The 24,246-nt window shown below is 52.9% G+C and overlaps 1 protein-coding gene and 1 pseudogene across 1 annotated transcript in view; one reads left to right on the forward strand and one right to left on the reverse strand.

Annotated features, from left to right (window-relative positions):
* Nucleotides 1–9,012: 9,012 nt before the first annotated feature.
* LOC115313667 lies at nucleotides 9,013–17,099 on the forward strand (annotated as a pseudogene).
* A 4,540-nt stretch (nucleotides 17,100–21,639) lies between these two features.
* Nucleotides 21,640–24,246, reverse strand: part of LOC8028971 (probable acyl-CoA dehydrogenase 6) — a 125,080-nt gene continuing 122,473 nt past the window's right edge. Inside the window, exon 9 of the mRNA XM_040206592.1 lies at nucleotides 21,640–23,022. Coding sequence (XP_040062526.1) covers nucleotides 22,784–23,022 — 239 coding nt within the window. The 3' untranslated portion in view covers nucleotides 21,640–22,783. The remainder of the gene's footprint in view (nucleotides 23,023–24,246) is intronic.

Genomic DNA, 24,246 nt, shown 5'->3' on the forward strand with positions numbered 1-24,246 from the left:
ATTTCAAAAATGGCAGAAAACGTTACAAGTTCGTCAGCAAGGCTAGCGTAATTGCCCTGATCGTAAAAATAAATCCTGCGCGGGGACTGCCGAGCCGATAGCGGACGTTTACACTGTATACTTGCTGTAACTATGTCGTGATCGCTAATCCCATGGAACATAACATGGAAAATATGTGCGAATCTCGATCCGACTGCCACTAGCAATCTTCTCAAAATGTTTAACTCTATCTGGATTGGGGAAGTTGTGCCTGAACAGTGGAGAGCGGTCAAAGTCACGGCTCTCCTGAAACAAGGAAAAACCCCAATGGAATTAGCTTCGTTCCGGCCAGTCAGCCTCACTAGCTGCGTTGGGAAGCTTTTTGAAACAAAAAAAAAAAAATCAACGTTTACAATGGTGGCTTGAAACACCCAAAAGCCTTTCGGATAAATTAGCCGGGTTTTGTTCAAAACCTTGCACAATTCATGCAATTGTGCAAGGCTGGGCATGGGAACAACCATACGATGCAGACGGCTAACGTTTTTCGCTTCTTCTGTACGCAGTTGATGTTCAGCAAATGCCTCCTCCCAACAGTGGATTCAAGTTCTGTAGATCTACTCGCAAAACCTGCCACAGCGGCGGGTAAACTGCCAGTCATCAACAAGAACACGCCACTTCGTCTCCCACCGGACACGCCCACCATTTTGACAAAAACGCTCGAGAGGCCAGCCTCACCATCAGCGACATCAGCGGCGCCACACAATAAGAGGGACCGGCCCATCGCCTACGCTTTCACTGGGCATGGGAACAACCTTACGATGCGGACGGCTAACGTTTTTCGCTTCTTCTGTACGCAGTTGATGTTCAGCAAATGCCTCCTCCCAACAGGGGATTCAAGTTCTGCAGATCTACTCGCAAAACCTGCCACAGCGGCGGGTAAACTGCCAGTCATCACCAAGAACACGCCACTTCGTCTCCCACCGGACACGCCCACCATCCTGACAAAAACGCTCGAGAGGCCAGCCTCATCATCAGCGACATCAGCGGCGCCACACGATAAGAGGGACCGGCCCATCGCCTACGCTTTTACTGGGCATGGGAACAACCTTACGATGCGGACGGCTAACGTTTTTCGCTTCTTCTGCACGCAGTTGATGTTCAGCAAATGCCTCCTCCCAACAGTGGATTCAAGTTCTGCAGATCTACTCGCAAAACCTGCCACAGCGGCGGGTAAACTGCCAGTCATCAACAAGAACACGCCACTTCGTCTCCCACCGGACACGCCCACCATCCTGACAAAAACGCTCGAGAGGCCAGCCTCATCATCAGCGACATCAGCGGCGCCACACGATAAGAGGGACCGGCCCATCGCCTACGCTTTCACTGGGCATGGGAACAACCTTACGATGCGGACGGCTAACGTTTTTCGCTTCTTCTGTACGCAGTTGATGTTCAGCAAATGCCTCCTCCCAACAGTGGATTCAAGTTCTGCAGATCTACTCGCAAAACCTGCCACAGCGGCGGGTAAACTGCCAGTCATCAACAAGAACACGCCACTTCGCCTCCGACCGGACACGCCCACCATCCTGACAAAAACGCTCGAGAGGCCAGCCTCATCATCAGCGACATCAGCGGCGCCACACGATAAGAGGGACCGGCCCATCGCGTACGCTTTTACTGGGCATGGGAACAACCATACGATGCGGACGGCTAACGTTTTTCGCTTCTTCTGCACGCAGTTGATGTTCAGCAAATGCCTCCTCCCAACAGTGGATTCAAGTTCTGCAGATCTACTCGCAAAACCTGCCACAGCGGCGGGTAAACTGCCAGTCATCAACAAGAACACACCACTTCGTCTCCCACCGGACACGCCCACCATCCTGACAAAAACGCTCGAGAGGCCAGCCTCATCATCAGCGACATCAGCGGCGCCACACGATAAGAGGGACCGGCCCATCGCCTACGCTTTTACTGGGCATGGGAACAACCATACGATGCGGACGGCTAACGTTTTTCGCTTCTTCTGCACGCAGTTGATGTTCAGCAAATGCCTCCTCCCAACAGTGGATTCAAGTTCTGCAGATCTACTCGCAAAACCTGCCACAGCGGCGGGTAAACTGCCAGTCATCAACAAGAACACACCACTTCGTCTCCCACCGGACACGCCCACCATCCTGACAAAAACGCTCGAGAGGCCAGGCTCATCATCAGCGACATCAGCGGCGCCACACGATAAGAGAACCGGCCCATCGCCTACGCTTTCACTGGGCATGGGAACAACCTTACGATGCGGACGGCTAACGTTTTTCGCTTCTTCTGTACGCAGTTGATGTTCAGCAAATGCCTCCTCCCAACAGGGGATTCAAGTTCTGCAGATCTACTCGCAAAACCTGCCACAGCGGCGGGTAAACTGCCAGTCATCAACAAGAACACGCCACTTCGTCTCCCACCGGACACGCCACTTCGTCTCCCACCGGACACGCCCACCATCCAGGCAAAAACGCTCGAGAGGCCAGCCTCATCATCAGCGACATCAGCGGCGCCACACGATAAGAGGGACCGGCCCATCGCCTACGCTTTCACTGGGCATGGGAACAACCTTACGATGCGGACGGCTAACGTTTTTCGCTTCTTCTGCACGCAGTTAATGTTCAGCAAATGCCTCCTCCCAACAGGGTATTCAAGTTCTGCAGATCTACTCGCAAAACCTGCCACAGCGGTGGGTAAACTGCCAGTCATCAACAAGAACACGCCACTTCGTCTCCCACCGGACACGCCCACCATCCTGACAAAAACGCTCGAGAGGCTAGCCTCATCATCAGCGACATCAGCGGCGCCACACGATAAGAAGGACCGGCCCATCGCCTACGCTTTCACTGGGCATGGGAACAACCTTACGATGCGGACGGCTAACGTTTTTCGCTTCTTTTGCACGCAGTTGATGTTCAGCAAATGGCTCCTCCCAACAGGGGATTCAAGTTCTGCAGATCTACTCGCAAAACCTGCCACAGCGGTGGGTAAACTGCCAGTCATCAACAAGAACACGCCACTTCGTCTCCCACCGGACACGCCCACCATCCTGACAAAAACGCTCGAGAGGCTAGCCTCATCATCAGCGACATCAGCGGCGCCACACGATAAGAAGGACCGGCCCATCGCCTACGCTTTCACTGGGCATGGGAACAACCTTACGATGCGGACGGCTAACGTTTTTTGCTTCTTCTGTACGCAGTTGATGTTCAGCAAATGCCTCCTCCCAACAGGGGATTCAAGTTCTGCAGATCTACTCGCAAAACATGCCACAGCGGCGGGTAAACTGCCAGTCATCAACAAGAACACGCCACTTCGTCTCCCACCGGACACGCCCACCATCCTGGCAAAAACGCTCGAGAGGCCAGCCTCATCATCAGCGACATCAGCGGCGCCACACGATAAGAGGGACCGGCCCATCGCCTACGCCTTCACTGGGCATGGGAACAACCTTACGATGCGGACGGCTAACGTTTTTCGCTTCTTCTGTACGCAGTTGATGTTCAGGAAATGCCTCCTCCCAACAAGGGATTCAAGTTCTGCAGATCTACTCGCAAAACCTGCCACAGCGGTGGGTAAACTGCCAGTCATCAACAAGAACACGCCACTTCGTCTCCCACCGGACACGCCCACCATCCTGACAAAAACGCTCGAGAGGCTAGCCTCGTCATCAGCGACATCAGCGGCGCCACACGATAAGAAGGACCGGCCCATCGCCTACGCTTTCACTGGGCATGGGAACAACCTTACGATGCGGACGGCTAACGTTTTTCGCTTCTTTTGCACGCAGTTGATGTTCAGCAAATGCCTCCTCCCAACAGGGGATTCAAGTTCTGCAGATCTACTCGCAAAACCTGCCACAGCGGCGGGTAAACTGCCAGTCATCAACAAGAACACGCCACTTCGTCTCCCACCGGACACGCCCACCATCCTGGCAAAAACACTCGAGAGGCCAGCCTCATCATCAGCGACATCAGCGACGCCACACGATAAGAGGGACCGGCCCATCGCCTACGCTTTCACTGGGCATGGGAACAACCATACGATGCGGACGGCTAACGTTTTTCGCTTCTTCTGCACGCAGTTGATGTTCAGCAAATGCCTCCTCCCAACCGGGGATTCACGTTCTGCAGATCTACTCGCAAAACCTGCCACAGCGGCGGGTAAACTGCCAGTCATCAACAAGAACACGCCACTTCGTCTCCCACCGGACACGCCCACCATCCTGACAAAAACGCTCGAGAGGCCAGTGTCACGATCTTTCTCGAACGTGGACGAAGTGGCCGAAGCACCCGCCGAGGAGAGACGACACGCAGCTTGGTTGTGAGGGTGGACGATGTCTGACCGAAGCCCGTGCGCTCAACGGCGTTTATTGATGTGGTGATCAATGTTGCCCGCCGAGCCAGGCGGCTGCAGACGGGCGGACTGGAGGGGGGCGCCACTAACTTGTCACACTCCTCCCCCCCAGTTTGTTTGTTATAAAACAAAACTAAACACAATGCGCACGGCCGACACCATCTCGGTGTCTGGTCATGCGAAGTCCCGGCCTGTCGACGATGAAGGTCACCCCGGCGAGTAGCGGTCAGGTGGCCTCCGCTGCCGTGCACTCCGCCTGGGCACTGGTGTCGACGGGCCAGGTGTGGCAATGCCGGGCGCTGCCTGTCCCGGTCGCGCTCCACCCGGTGGAGCTGCAGGGACCGGATTTGGGAGTGGCACCGGTCCAACTGGTGCCGCGGGACTAGAGACTCTTGTTGCCTCCGTGGTGGGTGGCGCTCCGCTGGCCACGACTGGTGCTGTTGGGCCCCCTGCAGGCTGGTACTCAGAAGCGACGGCCGAGGGTGGAAGCCTGGTCCCGAGGCAAGGCCTGACATGGTCGGCGTGCCGGTGCCAGGTGGTCCCGTCGGGCATGCGGACGAGCAGCGACGAGGCACTCGCTGGTGAAACCACATGTCCGGCAGACCATGGTGGGCCAGGACGGAAGTTCCTGGCGTACACCGACGCTCCCGGCTCCGGCAAAGGCCCGGGACGGCACCCTCGGTCAGCAGCCAGCTTCTGTTTCAGCTGCTTCAGGAGCGCCGTGGACCGGAGGTCTGGATGCAAGACGTCCAGGGGGGTCTTGACCATCCGGCCCAGCAGAAGCTCGCAGGGGGCACGGCCAGTGATCTCATGCGGTGTGGTCCGGTACTGAAACAGTACCCGGGCCACCTGCGTCCGGAATTCCCCGGGCTGGCTCCTCTTCAGCTTGTTCTTGAGGGTCTGTACCACCCGCTCTGCTGCACCATTGGAAGCGGGGTGGTACGGCGGAACCAGCATCCGGCGGATTCCATTCCTCTGCAGCCAGTCCAGGTACTCGGCGCTAGCGAAAGCGGGACCATTGTCGGACACAATAATGTCCGGCAATCCCTGCGCCGCGAAGACTTGCCGCAGCGCCGCAATGGTCGCGCTTGCCGAGGGACTAGTGACTGGCAGTGCCTCCACCCACTTGGAGAAGGCGTCCACTACCACCAGGAAGTAGTGGCCCTTGAAGGGTCCCGCATGGTCCACGTGCAAGCGGGACCACGGCCTCTGTGGGAACGGCCAGGGGGTGATCTCTACGTGGCGCGAGGCTCGCTGGTTCTCCTGGCACACCTGGCAGCCTTGCACTTGGTGCACGATGTCCTGGTCTAGGCCAGGCCACCAAACGTGCGACCGTGCCACCATTTTGGTCTTTTCAATGCCAGGGTGCCCCGCGTGCAACGACTGCAGCACCTTGGCCCGCAGACTTTGTGGAATCACCACCCTGGAACCCCACAGGAGGCAGCCTTGCTCCAAGCTCAGCTCGGCGGTCTTGTGGCTGTATGCCTGGTGACGCAGCTCCTCCCCTCGCGCAACCGCCTTGACCACCTGGGACAGGACCGGGTCCCGGCTGGTCGCCTGCGCCACCGCAGTCCTGGTGAGCACCCCCGGGTAGGCCCGCTCCAGCAGGAAAACGTCAGCTGGCTCAGGAACGGCAGCAGGCACCTCCGGCAGGGGCAGGCGGCTCAGGGCGTCGGCAGGTCCCTGGTCCTTCCCAGGGCGGTAGACCAGCTTGTACCTGTAGGCTGCCAGCGTCAAGGCCCAGCGTACCACACGAGGCGATGCTTGCACTGGGACTGCCTTGTCAGGTCCCAGCAGCCCCAGCAGCGGCTTGTGGTCCGTGACTGCCTCGAACTGCCGGCCCCACAGGTACTGATGGAAGCGCTGGACCCCGAAGATGAGCGCCAAGCCTTCCTTGTCGAGCTGGCTGTAGCGTTGCTCCGCTGCATGAAGCCGACGAGAAGCAAACGCCACAGGGTGTTCCTGACCATCCTGACCCCGGTGCGACAGGACGGCTCCTACCCCGTACGGCGACGCATCCACGGTGAGGACTACAGGCTTGGCCGGATCGAAGTGCACCAGCACTGGAGCCTTAACGACCAGCTCCTTGCCGCGCTGGAAGGCCAAGTCCTGCTCCTTCTTCCAGGCCCACTGCTGACCGTCACGGAGCAGGCGATGCAGCGGCTCCAGATGCGTCGACAGGTTGGGCAGGAACCTCCTGTAGAAGTTGATGAGGCCGAGGTAGCTCTGAAGCTCCTTCTTGCTCTTGGGCTTCGGCGCCTTGAGCACGGCCTCAATCTTGCGGGGTGCCGGGGCCAGGCCAGCCTGGGAGATGATGTGTCCCAGGTACTCCACGCTGGGGGTCAGGAACACGCACTTGTCCAGCCTCAGCTTGAGACCGGCGTCCTGTAGTCGTGTCAGGACTTTGCGCAGGTTCTGCAGGTGGTCCCCGTCGTCAGTACCGGTAACCAGGATGTCGTCCAAGTACACCGCCACGTGCCTCATGCCCCTGAAGAGGTTGTCCATCTCTCTCTGGAAGATGGCTGGGGCTGAGGCCACGCCGAACGGAAGGCGCGTGTACTGGAAGAGTCCCATGGTAGTCGAAATGGTGACATACTTCCGGGCGGCATCCTGGAGCACCAGCTGCCGGTAGGCATCTCGGAGGTCGAGCTTGGTGAACTTCTGTCCCCCGGACAGAGCTGACCAGAGATCTTCTACCCGAGGCAGCGGGTACTTTTCGACGGTAGCGACGGGGTTGATGGTGACCTTGAAGTCCCCGCCGATCCTGACGCGGCCGTCTCGCTTCAGGACTGGAACGATTGGTGCAGCCCACTCGGAAGACTTGACGGGCACCAGGATTCCCTCTCGCTGCAGCCGTTGCAGCTCCTGGGTGACCCCGTCCTTCAGGGCAAACGGCAGCGGGCGCGGCTTGAAGAACCGAGGTCGGGCTCCCTCGGGAACGTGGATGCCGACCGTCGTGCCGGCAAAGGTGCCCACCCCCGGCTGGAACAGGGACTGGAAGTCGGTCAGGAGGCTCGGGACGTCCTTCACCACGTGCAGCGCAGTTTCTTGGTACTCCGGCAGCCGAACACCCAGCGAGTGAATCCAGTTCCGGCCCAGCAGCGTCGGCGACGACCCCTTGGTTAAGTAATGGGGAAGGATTGCCTCCCTGTCGCCAAGGCGAACGCTGATTTGGGCCCGACCCTGGACCTGGGAAAGCTGCCCGGAGTAGCTGCGCAGCATGACGTCAGACGCCTCGATGGACACGCCGGGGAAGGTCCGCTTGAACAGCTTCCCGGGCATGACCGACACGCTGGCCCCCGTGTCCAGCTCCATGGTGATGGGGTGGCCGCAGATTTCGACAGACACCAAGTATGGTGGCACAGACGATGAAATTCCCCTGGTGTGCCACACGTCGAAAATCTGCGGGTCCTCGGCCACGACGCGGACCCTGGCTGACGACCAACCCGGGCCTGGTGCCGCTCGTCCCCGCCGCGTTCTCTTGCGACGGCCACCCTGGCCGCGGGCTTGGCTGGAACCCGGGCTTGAACCAGGCTGCCGCTGCTACTGCTGGCCGCCGCTCGTCCTCCCCCCTCGGCAGACACGTGCGAGGTGCCCAGTTCTCCCGCACGTGAAACATTGTGCGTGGACGAACTGGCACTGTGAGGGGGAGTGGGCAGCACCGCAGCGGCTGCAGGCACCGCTCCTTGTCGCCATCTTGTTTACCGCCGCTTCCGTCGATGGTGAGCCGGCCGCACGCGCTATCTCGCTGGCGTCCTTAGCTGCTGCTTCCATCGCCAGCGCTGCCTTCACCGCGTCGTCCAGCGAGGGGTCGGGGAGCTCCAGGAGTCGCGTCTGCATGGCAGGGTTGTTGATGCCGCAGACGAACCGGTCCCGGAGTAGCGAGTCCAACTGGTCGCCGAAGGCGCAGGTGCTCGCTAACCCTCGTAGCGCAGCGACGAACTGCCCGAGGGTCTCCCCGTCCTGGCGGCTCCGGCTGTTGAAGCGGAACCGCTCCATCAGCGTGGACGGCGCCGGGCTGAAGTGCGAGCGCAACGTGGCGAGCAGCTCACCCAGCGTTTTGACGTGCGGCGTGGCCGGCGAGGAGAGACGACACGCAGCCTGGTTGTGAGGGTGGACGATGTCTGACCGGAGCGCGTGCGCTCAACGGCGTTTATTGATGTGGTGATCAATGTTGCCCGCCGAGCCAGGCGGCTGCAGACGGGCGGACTGGAGGGGGGCGCCACTAACTTGTCACAGCCAGCCTCATCATCAGCGACATCAGCGGCGCCACTCGATAAGAGGAACCGGCCCATCGCCTACGCTTTCACTGGGCATGGGAACAACCTTATGATGCGGACGGCTAACGTTTTTCGCTTCTTCTACACGCAGTTGATGTTCAGCAAATGCCTCCTCCCAACAGGGGATTCAAGTTCTGCAGATCTACTCGCAAAACCTGCCACAGCGGCGGGTAAACTGCCAGTCATCAACAAGAACACGCCACTTCGTCTCCCACCGGACACGCCCACCATCCTGACAAAAACGCTCGAGAGGCCAGCCTCATCATCAGCGACATCAGCGGTGCCACACGATAAGAGGGACCGGCCCATCGCCTACGCTTTTACTGGGCATGGGAACAACCATACGATGCGGACGGCTAACGTTTTTCGCTTCTTCTGCACGCAGTTGATGTTCAGCAAATGCCTCCTCCCAACAGTGGATTCAAGTTCTGCAGATCTACTCGCAAAACCTGCCACAGCGGCGGGTAAACTGCCAGTCATCAACAAGAACACACCACTTCGTCTCCCACCGGACACGCCCACCATCCTGACAAAAACGCTCGAGAGGCCAGCCTCATCCTCAGCGACATCAGCGGCGCCACACGATAAGAGGGACCGGCCCATCGCCTACGCTTTCACTGGGCATGGGAACAACCATACGATGCGGACGGCTAATGTTTTTCGCTTCTTCTGCACGCAGTTGATGTTCAGCGAATGCCTCCTCCCAACAGTGGATTCAAGTTCTGCAGATCTACTCGCAAAACCTGCCACAGCGGCGGGTAAACTGCCAGTCATCAACAACAAGAACACGCCACTTCGTCTCCCACCGGACACGCCCACCATCCTGACAAAAACGCTCGAGAGGCCAGCCTCATCATCAGCGACATCAGCGGCGCCACACGATAAGAGGGGCCGGCCCATCGCCTACGCTTTCACTGGGCATGGGAACAACCATACGATGCGGACGGCTAACGTTTTTCCCTTCTTCTGCACGCAGTTGATGTTCAGCAAATGCCTCCTCCCAACAGTGGATTCAAGTTCTGCAGATCTACTCGCAAAACCTGCCACAGCGGCGGGTAAACTGCCAGTCATCAACAAGAACACGCCACTTCGTCTCCCACCGGACACGCCCACCATCCTGACAAAAACGCTCGAGAGGCCAGCCTCATCATCAGCGACATCAGCGGCGCCACACGATAAGAGGGACCGGCCCATCGCCTACGCTTTCACTGGGCATGGGAACAACCATACGATGCGGACGGCTAACGTTTTTCGCTTCTTCTGCACGCAGTTGATGTTCAGCAAATGCCTCCTCCCAACAGTGGATTCAAGTTCTGCAGATCTACTCGCAAAACCTGCCACAGCGGCGGGTAAACTGCCAGTCATCAACAAGAACACGCCACTTCGCCTCCGACCGGACACGCCCACCATCCTGACAAAAACGCTCGAGAGGCCAGCCTCATCATCAGCGACATCAGCGGCGCCACAGGATAAGAGGGACCGGCCCATCACCTACGCTTTTACTGGGCATGGGAACAACCATACGATGCGGACGGCTAATGTTTTTCGCTTCTTCTGCACGCAGTTGATGTTCAGCAAATGCCTCCTCCCAACAGTGGATTCAAGTTCTGCAGATCTACTCGCAAAACCTGCCACAGCGGCGGGTAAACTGCCAGTCATCAACAAGAACACACCACTTCGTCTCCCACCGGACACGCCCACCATCCTGACAAAAACGCTCGAGAGGCCAGCCTCATCATCAGCGACATCAGCGGCGCCACACGATAAGAGGGACCGGCCCATCGCCTACGCTTTCACTGGCCATGGGAAAAACCTTAGGATGCGGACGGCTAACGTTTTTCGCTTCTTCTGTACGCAGTTCATGTTCAGCAAATGCCTCCTCCCAACAGGGGATTCAAGTTCTGCAGATCTACTCGCAAAACCTGCCACAGTGGCGGGTAAACTGCCAGTCATCAACAAGAACACGCCACTTCGTCTCCCACCGGACACGCCCACCATCCTGACAAAAACGCTCGAGAGGCTAGCCTCATCATCAGCGACATCAGCGGCGCCACACGATAAGAGGGACCGGCCCATCGCCTACGCTTTCACTGGGCATGGGAACAACCTTACGATGCGGACGGCTAACGTTTTTCGCTTCTTCTGTACGCAGATGATGTTCAGCAAATGCCTCCTCCCAACAGGGGATTCAAGTTCTGCAGATCTACTCGCAAAACCTGCCACAGCGGCGGGTAAACTGCCAGTCATCAACAGGGACACGCCACTTCGTCTCCCACCGGACACGCCCACCATCCTGGCAAAAACGCTCGAGAGGCCAGCCTCATCATCAGCGACATCAGCGGCGCCACACGATAAGAGGGACCGGCCCATCGCCTACGCTTTCACTGGGCATGGGAACAACCATACGATGCGGACGGCTAACGTTTTTCGCTTCTTCTGCACGCAGTTTATGTTCAGCAAATGCCTCCTCCCAACAGGGGATTCAAGTTCTGCAGATCTACTCGCAAAACCTGCCACAGCGGCGGGTAAACTGCCAGTCATCAACAAGAACACGCCACTTCGTCTCCCACCGGACACGCCCACCATCCTGACAAAAACGCTCGAGAGGCCAGCCTCATCATCAGCGACATCAGCGGCGCCACACGATAAGAGGGACCGGCCCATCGCCTACGCTCAGTCTTGGGTAGTAACGCGTTACTAGTAACGCGTTATTGTAATTTCGTTACTTTTTTGGTAACTTGTAACTGTAACGAGTTACTTTTTAAAAATGTAACTTGTAACTGTAGTTCTATTACTTTTTTCTGAAGTAACGATGAAAGTAACGACGTTACTTTTGTCGTTACTTTCCAGTTTTTTATGAATAATATATCACTGAAAGAGGGTACAATTTAGCCATTTTTAGCGCTTTCCAAATTGTCTCTTCCGACATTTCCAGTGTCAAGTTATTTTTTGCACAGATTTGTGAATACCTTCTTTCTCGCCAGTCACGACCCGAATATAGCCACGAGTAGGTTTGGGGGAAAAAAAATGTAGTTATCTTTAGCACGCGCTTGCACTTTGTGACTGAACACTTGCATCTTGGTGTCTTGAAGAACTATCTCTTTCGCGGTTTTTCTTTTTTTTCTGCACAAACGCTTTTTAATCGGGTGAATCAAACGTGAAACAACAATACACGCATAGGGCACTGCGAATGTTTCGTATTTTGATTAGCGCCGCCACTCCGCACTGCGCATGTTTCGTAATTTGATTTGCGCCGTTAATCCGGTGTAGTGTCTACAGTCGAGGCAAAATTTACTGCTGTTTGCGCGGGGTTTGTTTCTGGCTTGCCGGGTACAAACTGAGATATGTCCAGGGACTCTATGAACCCAGCGCAACCGTCAACGAGCCAGCAATATGCTAGTGCTACCAAGGATATTAATGTTGATAAGAACAAAGAAAAACTACCATGGCCGGCGTACAGAGAGTATTTTGCTGACGTGGAGGAGGCTACCTTGACCGCAGAAAACGGCACTTTATTGCCTCACCGCCTACCCTGCAATCAAAAACCTTTTCCGGCGAAACAACACTGCAATCCCATCCAGTGCGTTAGACGAGCGCCTGTTCAACAAAGGCAAGGATGTGTTCGTTATCAAACAAGGGAAACTTTCAGAAACTAATTTCGGGAAGCAACTGCTGCTAACTTACAATACGAAGTAAAAAGCACACTTTTTAATTTTATGCAAATGAACTTGGTGAAAAGCGTTTTCTAGTTTTTCCTGATTTTTTTTGTGTTATAGAAAACGTAACTGAAAAGTAACGTCGTTACTTTTTAAAAGTTACTGTAACTGTAACGAGTTACTTTTTTGTTGCGGTAACTGTAACGGTAACTTCACTACTTTTTTTCTGGAAGTAACTGTAACTGTAACGAATTACTTTTTAAAAGTAACTTACCCAAGACTGCCTACGCTTTCACTGGGCATGGGAACAACCTTACGATGCGGACGGCTAACGTTTTTCGCTTCTTCTGTACGCAGTTGATGTTCAGCAAATGCCTCCTCCCAACAGGGGATTCAAGTTCTGCAGATCTACTCGCAAAACCTGCCACAGCGGCGGGTAAACTGCCAGTCATCTACAAGAACACGCCACTTCGTCTCCCACCGGACACGCCCACCATCCTGGCAAAAACGCTCGAGAGGCCAGCCTCATCATCAGCGACATCAGCGGCGCCACACGATAAGAGGGACCGGCCCATCGCCTACGCTTTCACTGGGCATGGGAACAACCATACGATGCGGACGGCTAACGTTTTTCGCTTCTTCTGCACGCAGTTGATGATCAGCAAATGCCTCCTTCCAACAGGATATTCAAGTTCTGCAGATCTACTCGCAAAACCTGCCACAGCGGCGGGTAAACTGCCAGTCATCAACAAGAACACGCCACTTCGTCTCCCACCGGACACGCCCACCATCCTGACAAAAACGCTCGAGAGGCCAGCCTCATCATCAGCGACATCAGCGGCGCTACACGATAAGAGGGACCGGCCCATCGCCTACGCTTTCACTGGGCATGGGAACAACCTTACGATGCGGACGGCTAACGTTTTTCGCTTCTTCTGCACGCAGTTGATGTTTAGCAAATGCCTCCTCCCAACAGGGGATTCAAGTTCTGCAGATCTACTCGCAAAACCTGCCACAGCGGCGGGTAAACTGCCAGTCATCAACAAGAACACACGACCTCGTCTCCCACCGGACACGCCCACCATCCTGACAAAAACGCTCGAGAGGCCAGCCTCATCATCAGTGACATCAGCGGCGCCACACGATAAGAGGGACCGGCCCATCGCCTACGCTTTCACTGGGCATGGGAACAACCTTACGATGCGAACGGCTAACGTTTTTCGCTTCTTCTGCACGCAGTTGATGTCCAGCAAATGCCTCCTCCCAACAGGGTATTCAAATTCTGCAGATCTACTCGCAAAACCTGCCACAGCGGCGGGTAAACTGCCAGTCATCAACAAGAACACACCACTTCGTCTCCCACCGGACACGCCCACCATCCTGACAAAAACGCTCGAGAGGCCAGCCTCATCATCAGCGACATCAGCGGCGCCACACGATAAGAGGGACCGGCCCATCGCCTACGCTTTCACTGGGCATGGAAACAACCTTACGATGCGGACGGCTAAAGTTTTTCGCTTCTTCTGTACGCAGTTGATGTTCAGCAAATGCCTCCTCCCAACAGGGGATTCAAGTTCTGCAGATCTACTCGCAAAACCTGCCACAGCGGCGGGTAAACTGCCAGTCATCAACAAGAACACGCCACTTCGTCTCCCACCGGACACGCCCACCATCCTGACAAAAACGCTCGAGAGGCCAGCCTCATCATCAGCGACATCAGCGGCGCTACACGATAAGAGGGACCGGCCCATCGCCTACGCTTTCACTGGGCATGGGAACAACCTTACGATGCGGACGGCTAACGTTTTTCGCTTCTTCTGCACGCAATTGATGTTCAGCAAATGCCTCCTCCCAACAGGGGATTCAAGTTCTGCAGATCTACTCGCAAAACCTGCCACAGCGGCGGGTAAACTGCCAGTCATCAACAAGAACACACCACTTCGTCTCCCACCGGACACGCCCACCATCCTGACAAAAAAGCTCAAGAGGCCAGCCTCATCATCAGCGACATCAGCGGCGCCACACGATAAGAGGGACCGGCCCATCGCCTACGCTTTCACTGGGCATATGAAAAACCTTACGATGCGGACGGCTAACGTTTTTCGCTTCTTCTGCATGCAGTTGATGTTCAGCAAGTGCCTTCTCCCAACAGGGGATTCAAGTTCTGCAGATCTACTCGCAAAACCTGCCACAGCGGCGGGTAAACTGCCAGTCATCAACAAGAACACGCCACTTCGTCTCCCACCGGACACGCCCACCATCCTGACAAAAACGCTCGAGAGGCCAGCCTCATCATCAGCGACATCAGCGGCGCCACACGATAAGAGGGACCGGCCCATCGCCCACGCTTTCACTGGGCATGGGAAAAACCTTACGATGCGGACGGCTAACGTTTTTCGCTTCTTCTGCACGCAGTTGATGTTCAGCAAATGCCTCCTCCCAACAGGGGATTCAAGTTCTGCAGATCTACTCGCAAAACCTGCCACAGCGGCGGGTAAACTGCCAGTCATCAACAAGAACACGCCACTTCGTCTCCCACCGGACACGCCCACCATCCTGACAAAAACGCTCGAGAGGCCAGCCTCATCATCAGCGACATCAGCGGCGCTACACGATAAGAGGAACCGGCCCATCGCCTACGCTTTCACTGGGCATGGGAACAACCTTACGATGCGGACGGCTAACGTTTTTCGCTTCTTCTGCACGCAATTGATGTTCAGCAAATGCCTCCTCCCAACAGGGGATTCAAGTTCTGCAGATCTACTCGCAAAACCTGCCACAGCGGCGGGTAAACTGCCAGTCATCAACAAGAACACACCACTTCGTCTCCCACCGGACACGCCCACCATCCTGACAAAAAAGCTCAAGAGGCCAGCCTCATCATCAGCGACATCAGCGGCACCACACGATAAGAGGGACCGGCCCATCGCCTACGCTTTCACTGGGCATATGAAAAACCTTACGATGCGGACGGCTAACGTTTTTCGCTTCTTCTGCATGCAGTTGATGTTCAGCAAGTGCCTTCTCCCAACAGGGGATTCAAGTTCTGCAGATCTACTCGCAAAACCTGCCACAGCGGCGGGTAAACTGCCAGTCATCAACAAGAACACGCCACTTCGTCTCCCACCGGACACGCCCACCATCCTGACAAAAACGCTCGAGAGGCCAGCCTCATCATCAGCGACATCAGCGGCGCCACACGATAAGAGGGACCGGCCCATCGCCTACGCTTTCACTGGGCATGGGAAAAACCTTACGATGCGGACGGCTAACGTTTTTCGCTTCTTCTGCACGCAGTTGATGTTCAGCAAATGCCTCCTCCCAACAGGGGATTCAAGTTCTGCAGATCTACTCGCAAAACCTGCCACAGCGGCGGGTAAACTGCCAGTCATCAACAAGAACACGCCACTTCGTCGCGCTCGCTCGAGAGGCCAGCCTCATCATCAGCGACATCAGCGGCGCCACACGATAAGAGGGACCGGCCCATCGCCTACGCTTTCACTGGGCATGGGAACAACCATACGATGCGGACGGCTAACGTTTTTCGCTTCTTCTGTACGCAGGTTAGTAACATCGATTCTTTGTAGTAGTAGTAGTAATAAACAATATTTATTTGCCCAAGCATGTGTTAATGACTGAACGGGAGACCCCTAGGTTCACCCCGCCAGCCACCCATCAGACGGCGGCCTGAACCCTCTGGGTTTTGACGGCGTCTTCGGCCAGCTGGACTAGTTGGTTCTGCACCGAGGGGGCGGAGCAGAGGAGAAGGGTTTCCCAGCTCTCCTGGTTGACGATCTTCTCTAGTAGGGGGTGGGACTTACGGTCGATTCTCCTGCACTCCCACACCACGTGTCGGAGGTTGGCCTGGCCGCCGCAGAGCTTGCAGTTTGGCTTGTACTTGTCGGGGTACCATTTATTGAGTAGGGAGGGGCTCGGGAAGGAGCCCGTCTGGAGGCGGCGCCATGCCACCGACGTTTTGTACACTAAAAAATCAAGCAACGTTTTTTTTTTGTTTTTTGTTTTTTGGTGTTTCCATGCCCACGGTAGTTGTTCTCAATCGTCCGTCAGAGTATAGATGTTGTAAAATTGCTGATGCTATGCGGCGACCGTTGAGGTAAACCCCGGTCCTGATACGCGTAACAAGCAGCTTGACGAAATGTGCAAACTGCTTCAAGATGGTCAGTCTAAACTGCTAATGGTTGTAAATGAAATCAAAACAAATCAGCAGCAGTTGGAAGACAAAATCACTGACATCTCTAACCGATTTCAGAATGTGGAAACTAAGAGTGCTCTTGATAGACTGGATCGTGAAGTACGCACCACACATCAGGTTCTAGGAGAAGTTAAAAAAGAAAATGCATTCTTGCGTGCTAGACTTGACGACCTCGAAGATCGGTCTCGGCGAGACAATCTAATCTTTCATGGCATAGATGACTCGCCCTCAGAGACCTGGGCCCAGTCTGAGTAAAAAGTACACTCGCTGCTTCCTAATGTCCCTGAGCTGAGCATTTCTAATGAGAGAATCACTCGTGCGCACCGACTTGGGACGTTTTCTCGAAATAAGTGTCGACCAGTAATAGTAAAATTTGTGTCATACAAATCTAAAGAGAGCATCCTCTTAGCAAAAGCTAAATTAAGAACATGGAACGTGTCAGTAAATGAAGACTTCGCACCAGCCACACGTTATGCGCGCAAGAAGTTGTTTGATCTCGCAAAATCTCAGAGTCCCGATAGTATATTTCAGATAAGGTACAACAGGCTTCACGTCAACAAGAAGTGTTACACCTACTGCAGTACGAGTGACGAAGTTTATGAAATTTCTAGTGCTACCAGTGCTACTAATAGAGGTGCCGAGTCACTCCAACCGCAACATGTGCAAGAATCAGCAACGTCATAACTATCGTGCTCTCTTCCATTCAAAGATTCGACGGTGAAAAATCTGTCTGTTTTCTTTACAAATATCCAAAGCGTAATAAATAAACGCGATGAATTGTGCTCCGCTCTTGATTCTGCTACTGCCGACATCATTGTGTTGAGCGAAACATGACTCTTTAGTAAAATACGTAACGATTAACTTTTTTTATGTGATAAGCAGTACAAAGTCTATTGGCATGATAGGGATTCGCGGACGGGCGGAGGCGTGCTAGTTGCAGTTGCTGATTACATTGAGTCATCTCATATTAACTTAGCATCTGGCTTAGAAATTGTATGGGTACGTTTTCAACTAAGTCACAGAAACATTGTTGTCTGTGCATGTTACCGCCCACCTAAGTTTACTATGAATTTTGTGGAGTCATTACATGACTCAATTAGCTGGATTGTATCAAGGTTTCCCAACTCGCAGCTAATTATTTTTGGCGATTTCAACTACTCAAATATTATCTGGTCACAAGATATTCCTATTTGCGTGCCTTATTCTTCTGAAAGCAACTATTTCCTATATCTCTGTGCAGATTTTAATCTTTCGCAATTAGTAACCGAGCCCACGAGAATTACGTCCTCAGCAGCAAACGTTCTTGATCTTATATTAACTACGTCTAAGGACCTCGGAGAGCCGATCTCTTATCTTCCAGGGCTCAGTGACCATTTGGCCTTGCATTTTTTCCTGAAAATTCCCAAGAACAATTCTGTTAAGTGTGTCAAACACATCCGTGATTACGGCAGAGCCGACCTTGAATTCATAAACTGCGAACTATGTACATTCATGGACTCTTTTATGCAGCATTTCTCAGAGCGATCGGTTGAAGGCAATTGGTATCTGTTCAAAGATAAAATTACTTCATTGATCACCCACAACATTCCCTCTCGTGTTGTCAAATCAAACTCGAAATCACCTTGGTATAATACGACTTTAAAAAGGCTGCCTAATAAGAAAAAGCGCTTGTTTCGAACAGCTAAATCACCAATGTCTCCTGATCGCTGGGCCGCGTACCATTCGGCAGTTGAAGTATACAAATTGGCCGTCGCTGAAACTAAAAATAACTTCTTCAGCATCAAATTACCTTCAATGCTCACAAACAATCCAAGGCAGTTTTAGAACTTAGTCAACCCTGCCGACAAACATTTAATACAATTTAAAAATTCAGGCGGAGAGGTGATTTACGGTGAAGATTGCGCTATGACTTTTAACGAATGTTTCATCAGTGTCTTTAGTGTTCTCTTAAGAGCCAACCACCTCATACTACCATCTTCTGATTTTTTGCCCATGTTACCAATTGTGTTTGATCCACCCGGTATTGTTAAAATTATTGAAAACCTCAAGCTGTCGTCAGCATCAGGTGTTGACGAGATAAACGCGAAATTTCTAAAAAAATACCAAACTGTACTCTTCGATCATCTTGTCATCTTTGTTTCAACAATCACTTGACCATGGCGTCTTACCCGAGGGCTGGAAAGTAGGGAAGGTTGTTCCAATCCACAAAGCTGGTGACCGTTTCTCCCCTTTAAATTACACGCCAATATCTCTTACTAGCGTAACCTGCAAAATTATGGAGCACATAATTTCTTCAGAGCTCTCGCGTTTTCTGGAGCGCAACTCCTTCTTTAGCCCTTTTCAATATGGATTCTGCAAACCTTTCTCGTGCGATATTCAGCTCTTGGTTTTCACCCACAACCTCCACTCGGCTCTGGACCATGGATCTCAGACTGACTGCATCTTTCTGGACCTTGCAAAGGCTTTCGATAAGGTGACGCATAAACTACCACTATACAAACTTGGCCTACTCAGTATTGATCCATATATATCTTATCTTGGTTAGAGTGTTTCCTCACTAACAGATCGCAATTTGTAACTGTCAATAACAAAAACTCATCGTCTCTCGTTGAGTCCGGTGTACCACAGGGTTCTGTCCTAGGCCCGCTCTTATTCTTAATAAATATAAATGACCTATCTACTAGGCATTTCCTCCTCCATAAGCGTTTTTATGGATGATTGCGTTGTTTACCGTGAAATTACTAATGACTCTGACGTACACATAATTCAATCTGATTTAAATGCAATTTCTTCCTGGTGTGATGCTTGGCACATGAAACTAAACATTATGAGATGTAAGACAATGAGGATTTCCCGCAAAGCAGCACTCTGTCCTAACTACTTCATATTAAATAACCTCCTTGAAAACGTATCCACTTACAAATATCTAGGTGCTCATATCTCTTCTGACCTATCATGGAAAACTCGCACCGAATATATCGTTAATAACAGTAACCGTATGCTTGGATATTTAAGACGTAACTTTTCTCTAGCTCCATCATCATTAAAATTACTACTTTATAAAACACTGGTGCGACCAAAACTTGAATATGCATGCTCGGTCTGGGATCCCGGTGCAGAAAGCCTCATATCAGCGCTTGAAGGAAATCCAAAACCGGTCCAGCACGTTTTATATTATCAAACTACCATCGTACATCAAGCGTCACATCCATGAAAGCTAGTCTCTCAGTGCCCCTTCTTTCCACTCGTCGCACTATCTCCCGTCTGTTTATTTCTCAAAATTTACTATGCCAATTCACTCTTGAAAGAGCAACTAATCAATGCCCCCATCTACGTATCCTCTCGCCTGGATCGCTGCTGCAAAGTTGGTATACCTACTTCCATCTCAAATTCTTTTTTTTCTTTTTTTTTTTCAAATCTTTCATCCCAAAACATCTCGTGAATGGAACGGCCTTCCCTCACCCATTGCGACCATTGGCGATTTTGATCTCTTTAAAGAAGCACTAACAAGTTACTATTCATGATCTGTGCCGGACTAACCATTTTCAGCGTGTTTGTACTTCCGTTGCCCACCCCCTCTGTAATGCTTTGGTCCTGATTGTATAATAAATAAATAAATAAATAAAATACGGTGGGGTCACCTGCCGTTAATGCAAAAACAAAATGTCTGTTATAGATAACGAGCGGGTCACTCCTGCAGTTGAGTAAGAGTGTCTAATTGTCTGTGCCCTGTACTTGTTTTGTGTCTCTATATGCTCGTATGTTGATGTGTTTTGGTGTGTCAGTGGTGTTGTGTACGTGTGTTTACCGCCATCTGCTCGAGCATGGTGCTTCCAAAAATGCAAGTACATTCTCGGTATTTTCGTAGTTTTCAGCATAGTCAGTAAGTGTGGCAAGCAGCCGCCCAATTTTATTTTAGCTTTGTTTATATGTCCACTTAATATGTAGGGAACTGCAGCCACTATAACCCTCTGCTATAACCTGTAACTATCTTTTAGTTCTTTCGCCGGCTCTGCGAGTAGCCGTTTCCTATGCGGAAAGCCGCGAACTTTGTGCACAGACGAGATGAGCGGGACATCGGAAACGCCAGCCGGGTCATGTCGGAGCGGTTCGTCGTCGCTCACGGCCAAGAGGGAGGAGTTTTCGTAGATCGTTTTCGCCGTCCCGCAACGCTCTGCGCAACCCGCTACAAAACCCGGAACTCTGCAGTCAAGGCCATCGGCGCGCAGGCACAGTTGCGTCTTCTTCGTTGCGGAGGGCTTAGTAGAGGGAAAAGCACGGTCTACGAAAACCTCCTAATAAAGTTTTTATGCCTGTGGTAGCGAAAAACTTTCTTCTTTGGAAATTATCCGGTCTCGGTGAAAATGCTGCCGGCATGAGGGTCCGGAGGTTCGTTGAACCGCAGCGCGAGCGGGACTTCGTCGATGAGGAAAGACACGGCTTCGCTCATACTGTCCCGTAATCGCCGTAATGTATACGGTGTCGGCACCATGGAAGCAGATGATTGCGGTAGTTTAGCGTGTATGAAAGACTACGAATGGACACGTGCCAACTACGCTTTCACGCCGGCGAAACGCCGTGTAAAGCTCTGGGCCTCACTCGTAGACCCCCGTCTCACGTCAAACGTCCACCCTTATAAATTTACGCAGAATCAAAACAAAACAAAAAAACTTACACGTGTGACTCCGGAGGGCGCCCACGTTCAAAGATGTTCATTTTACACGAGACCTCGCGTGTAAACTAAATACACCGAGCCTTGCGTATAAAAAGAACACGTTTTGACGTGTCCGCTGTAGGAGCACTGTTTACACGCCTGCCTGTGTTGATGTTTACTAACAGCGTACGAGCCGTCCCAGCCAACCCAGAGCTGCGAGGCTGGCACGCCACTCCGTCGAAAAAGAGACTCAAGCGCTTGATTGGTTCAATGACTCTTGCCATACAATGCGTGCCATCTTGAAATGAAACGAAGATAATCCGCCCTTGGTTAAAAACGAGTAGTTCAGAAGGAATAGTAATGCGATGCCTGCACTGATGCCTATTTCACAATTCCCAAACCTCCTTAGCCAAACTGAAAAAAAAAAGTCACAGATATAAATAGCCCGCGGAAAACAAAGTAGAGACCAGATGCCAGAATATATCATTTTATTATAACGTATATAGAGATTCCACACCATTACGCAGCAATATAAGGTGAACGCGAGCAAAACCGAGGTCCGTTGCCGAGATCCAGCTTTCACAGTATTCGCAAGCTACAACGGCCTTTATTTACGCATCACCACCTCCCCGAGTGACGCTGGTCGCGTTTTAACCGCGAATACTACTTTGAGTAGCATGGCATACCTCCAGCAATTGCAGGCAATAAAGACAGTAATTTACCGGGAAGTACAAGAGTACTTGGGAAGAGTCAGTCGTAATCAGAAGTGTCGAAAATGAAGGTTTAAACGATCCTTCCAAGCGCGTCGGCATGTGAACGCTAAAGGAGAAAAGAAAGAAGTTGAAGTAAATCGTTCACCAGAGCTGGATCGTGCTGTTCCCCTGCGAGCGCTCTCAAGGCGCAACAAGCAGTGCATACTATCGTAAAATATGCCGGTATTTCGATACCACACACGTTTCTCACTGCCGAAAAGCAGCCCTGGGAGGGGAAACTCGGATTCATACAGTTGTATGCCACAAGCGCGCGTCCGGATTCCGCATTTCCTTCACGCACACCCTTTCAGAAAAAGCGCCACACTTGCGCCGGTTGTTTCGACGGCATTGTATACACCACGCATGAAACGTGGTATCAACGCCAAAGCACCAAAGAGGGACTCCCACTCTGCTCTATCATTTATGGAACAGCGTTTCATAGCATATATTGTACTTGCACGTATCACATCCGAGGCAATATTGCGTCGGATGTGATACGAGTCGAAAAACGTAGAAAGACTATAGAGTTTGGACAGCAGTCGCCGAAATTCCTTTACGGGAATTTCGACAATTGCTGAAATTCCAGTTCCTACACAAGTTTGCAGTACGGCCACAGGGCGCCGCCCTCTTGCTGAGTTAGGGTGCGCTTGGACGCGTCATAATCCGATTACGACGCCTTAGCAACGCGTCGGATTATGAGTCGTCTAGCCGCACCTCAATTGACCAAGATGGCGGCGCTCTAAGGCCGTACTTGCAAACGAGTATACCGGCGACTGGCTATCGCAGTACCTCCGGTGCCCTCTCACGGCCCCAAGCCGACCACGAGCGCGTGTCAACCCCCTTTTAGCGGGAGGCTGCGGGGGCTACTTGTCGGCCGAGCCGGTCATCTTGGCGATGATGGACAGCATCACTTCGTCGGCGCCGCCGCCGATGGAGAAGAGCCGGGCGTCCCGGAAGGAGCGCGATATGAGCACCTCGTCCGAGTAGCCCATGCCACCCCAGTACTGCAGGCACGAGTCGACCACCTCGCGGAGCAGACGACCGCACTTGAGCTTCGCCATCGATGCCAGCAGCGTGACGTTTTCGCCCTCCATCAGTTGCCCTGCGAGAAGGAAGGGAACGGCACCGCTCGGGACACGGTCGCCAGATCCGACGGAGAGCCACGCCAAAGTGGAGGGGAGAAACCTATGGTGGCCCTAGAACGACTAACGTGTTTACCGGCCTATCCCACCAATCTGTCAAAAAGGGCTCCCAAATGGCAAGAAATGAAGTCTGTGCTCCACGAGTGCTAACTTTAGCACACCACTACGCTTCTCATGCGCTCAAAGTCTTTCTGAAAATCACTGATTTAGTGGTTTTCGATGACTTTCAGCAAGTTTCTGATTGGAACCACATGTCAATTTTGACTAATTGAAACTTAATTAGTCATTTTCAAATAATTAGCCAACTAATCAGTAAGTATCGGACATTTTCTGACGTCCGCCACCACGAGTAATACGGTCCCGAGAATTTTTTTTTTTTTTTACCTCGAAATTTCGAATACACTAATCTTAGGAATTTTGTCAGTCTTCGCTGGAACACCCGGTACATGGGTGAAGACGCGCGGCCAAGCGAACGCGGTGATGCGATCGTACAGATAAGGTCCCCTTGGCGCGCGCACCCTCAGCTGACAGCGCCTCCGCCACCCAGGCGGTACAACTGAGGGGAAAAAAAGTGTTTCGTTCCGCTTTTGTTTTTGTTTTGCACGCGCGTGCGCGCTCGTTCCAGCGTCTGCTTTGACCTTGACGGATGCTGGCTTGAGCACCGTTCTAGAAATCGCTCAGCTGCACTGTGTTCATAGAACTGTTATTGCCGCCGCTGGAGCACGACGGTCAATGACGAAGGAGTGTCTAAGCAACACGCGTAGCGCAAGTGTCAAGTCATAGCCTTCTCTATACTCCCAAAGCCTGGCAGTTCGACGACGGAGCCATAGAGTGCCCGGTCGCAGATTCGGAGCGCGGGGATCTAGCAGCACACAGCGATTTCTCGAGGAATCTGGACGTCAGCGCACAGTTTTTACAGCGGCGAGGACCCGAAACGCACGTGTTCGTTTGGGACAAGTGTGTTTCGGAATCTCGCCGTAGCGGGGCACCAGTCAAGATTCTCTCCTCTCATACGTCATCTGCCGCTCCACCTTTTCCATTTCGGCGGCCGCTTCTCGTGGCGATCTGCCAGGCTTTGTCAGTATACTGTCGAGACAGGTTACAACGAAGTCAAAGGGAATCGAAAATGTTCGATATATCCGTTATTTCCTTATAACCGACTTCGGTCAACGAAGTGCCAAGTA

Source organism: Ixodes scapularis, unplaced genomic scaffold (assembly GCF_016920785.2).
Source record: "Ixodes scapularis isolate PalLabHiFi unplaced genomic scaffold, ASM1692078v2 PGA_scaffold0__279_contigs__length_252992795, whole genome shotgun sequence".
NCBI classification, from domain to species: domain Eukaryota; kingdom Metazoa; phylum Arthropoda; class Arachnida; order Ixodida; family Ixodidae; genus Ixodes; species Ixodes scapularis.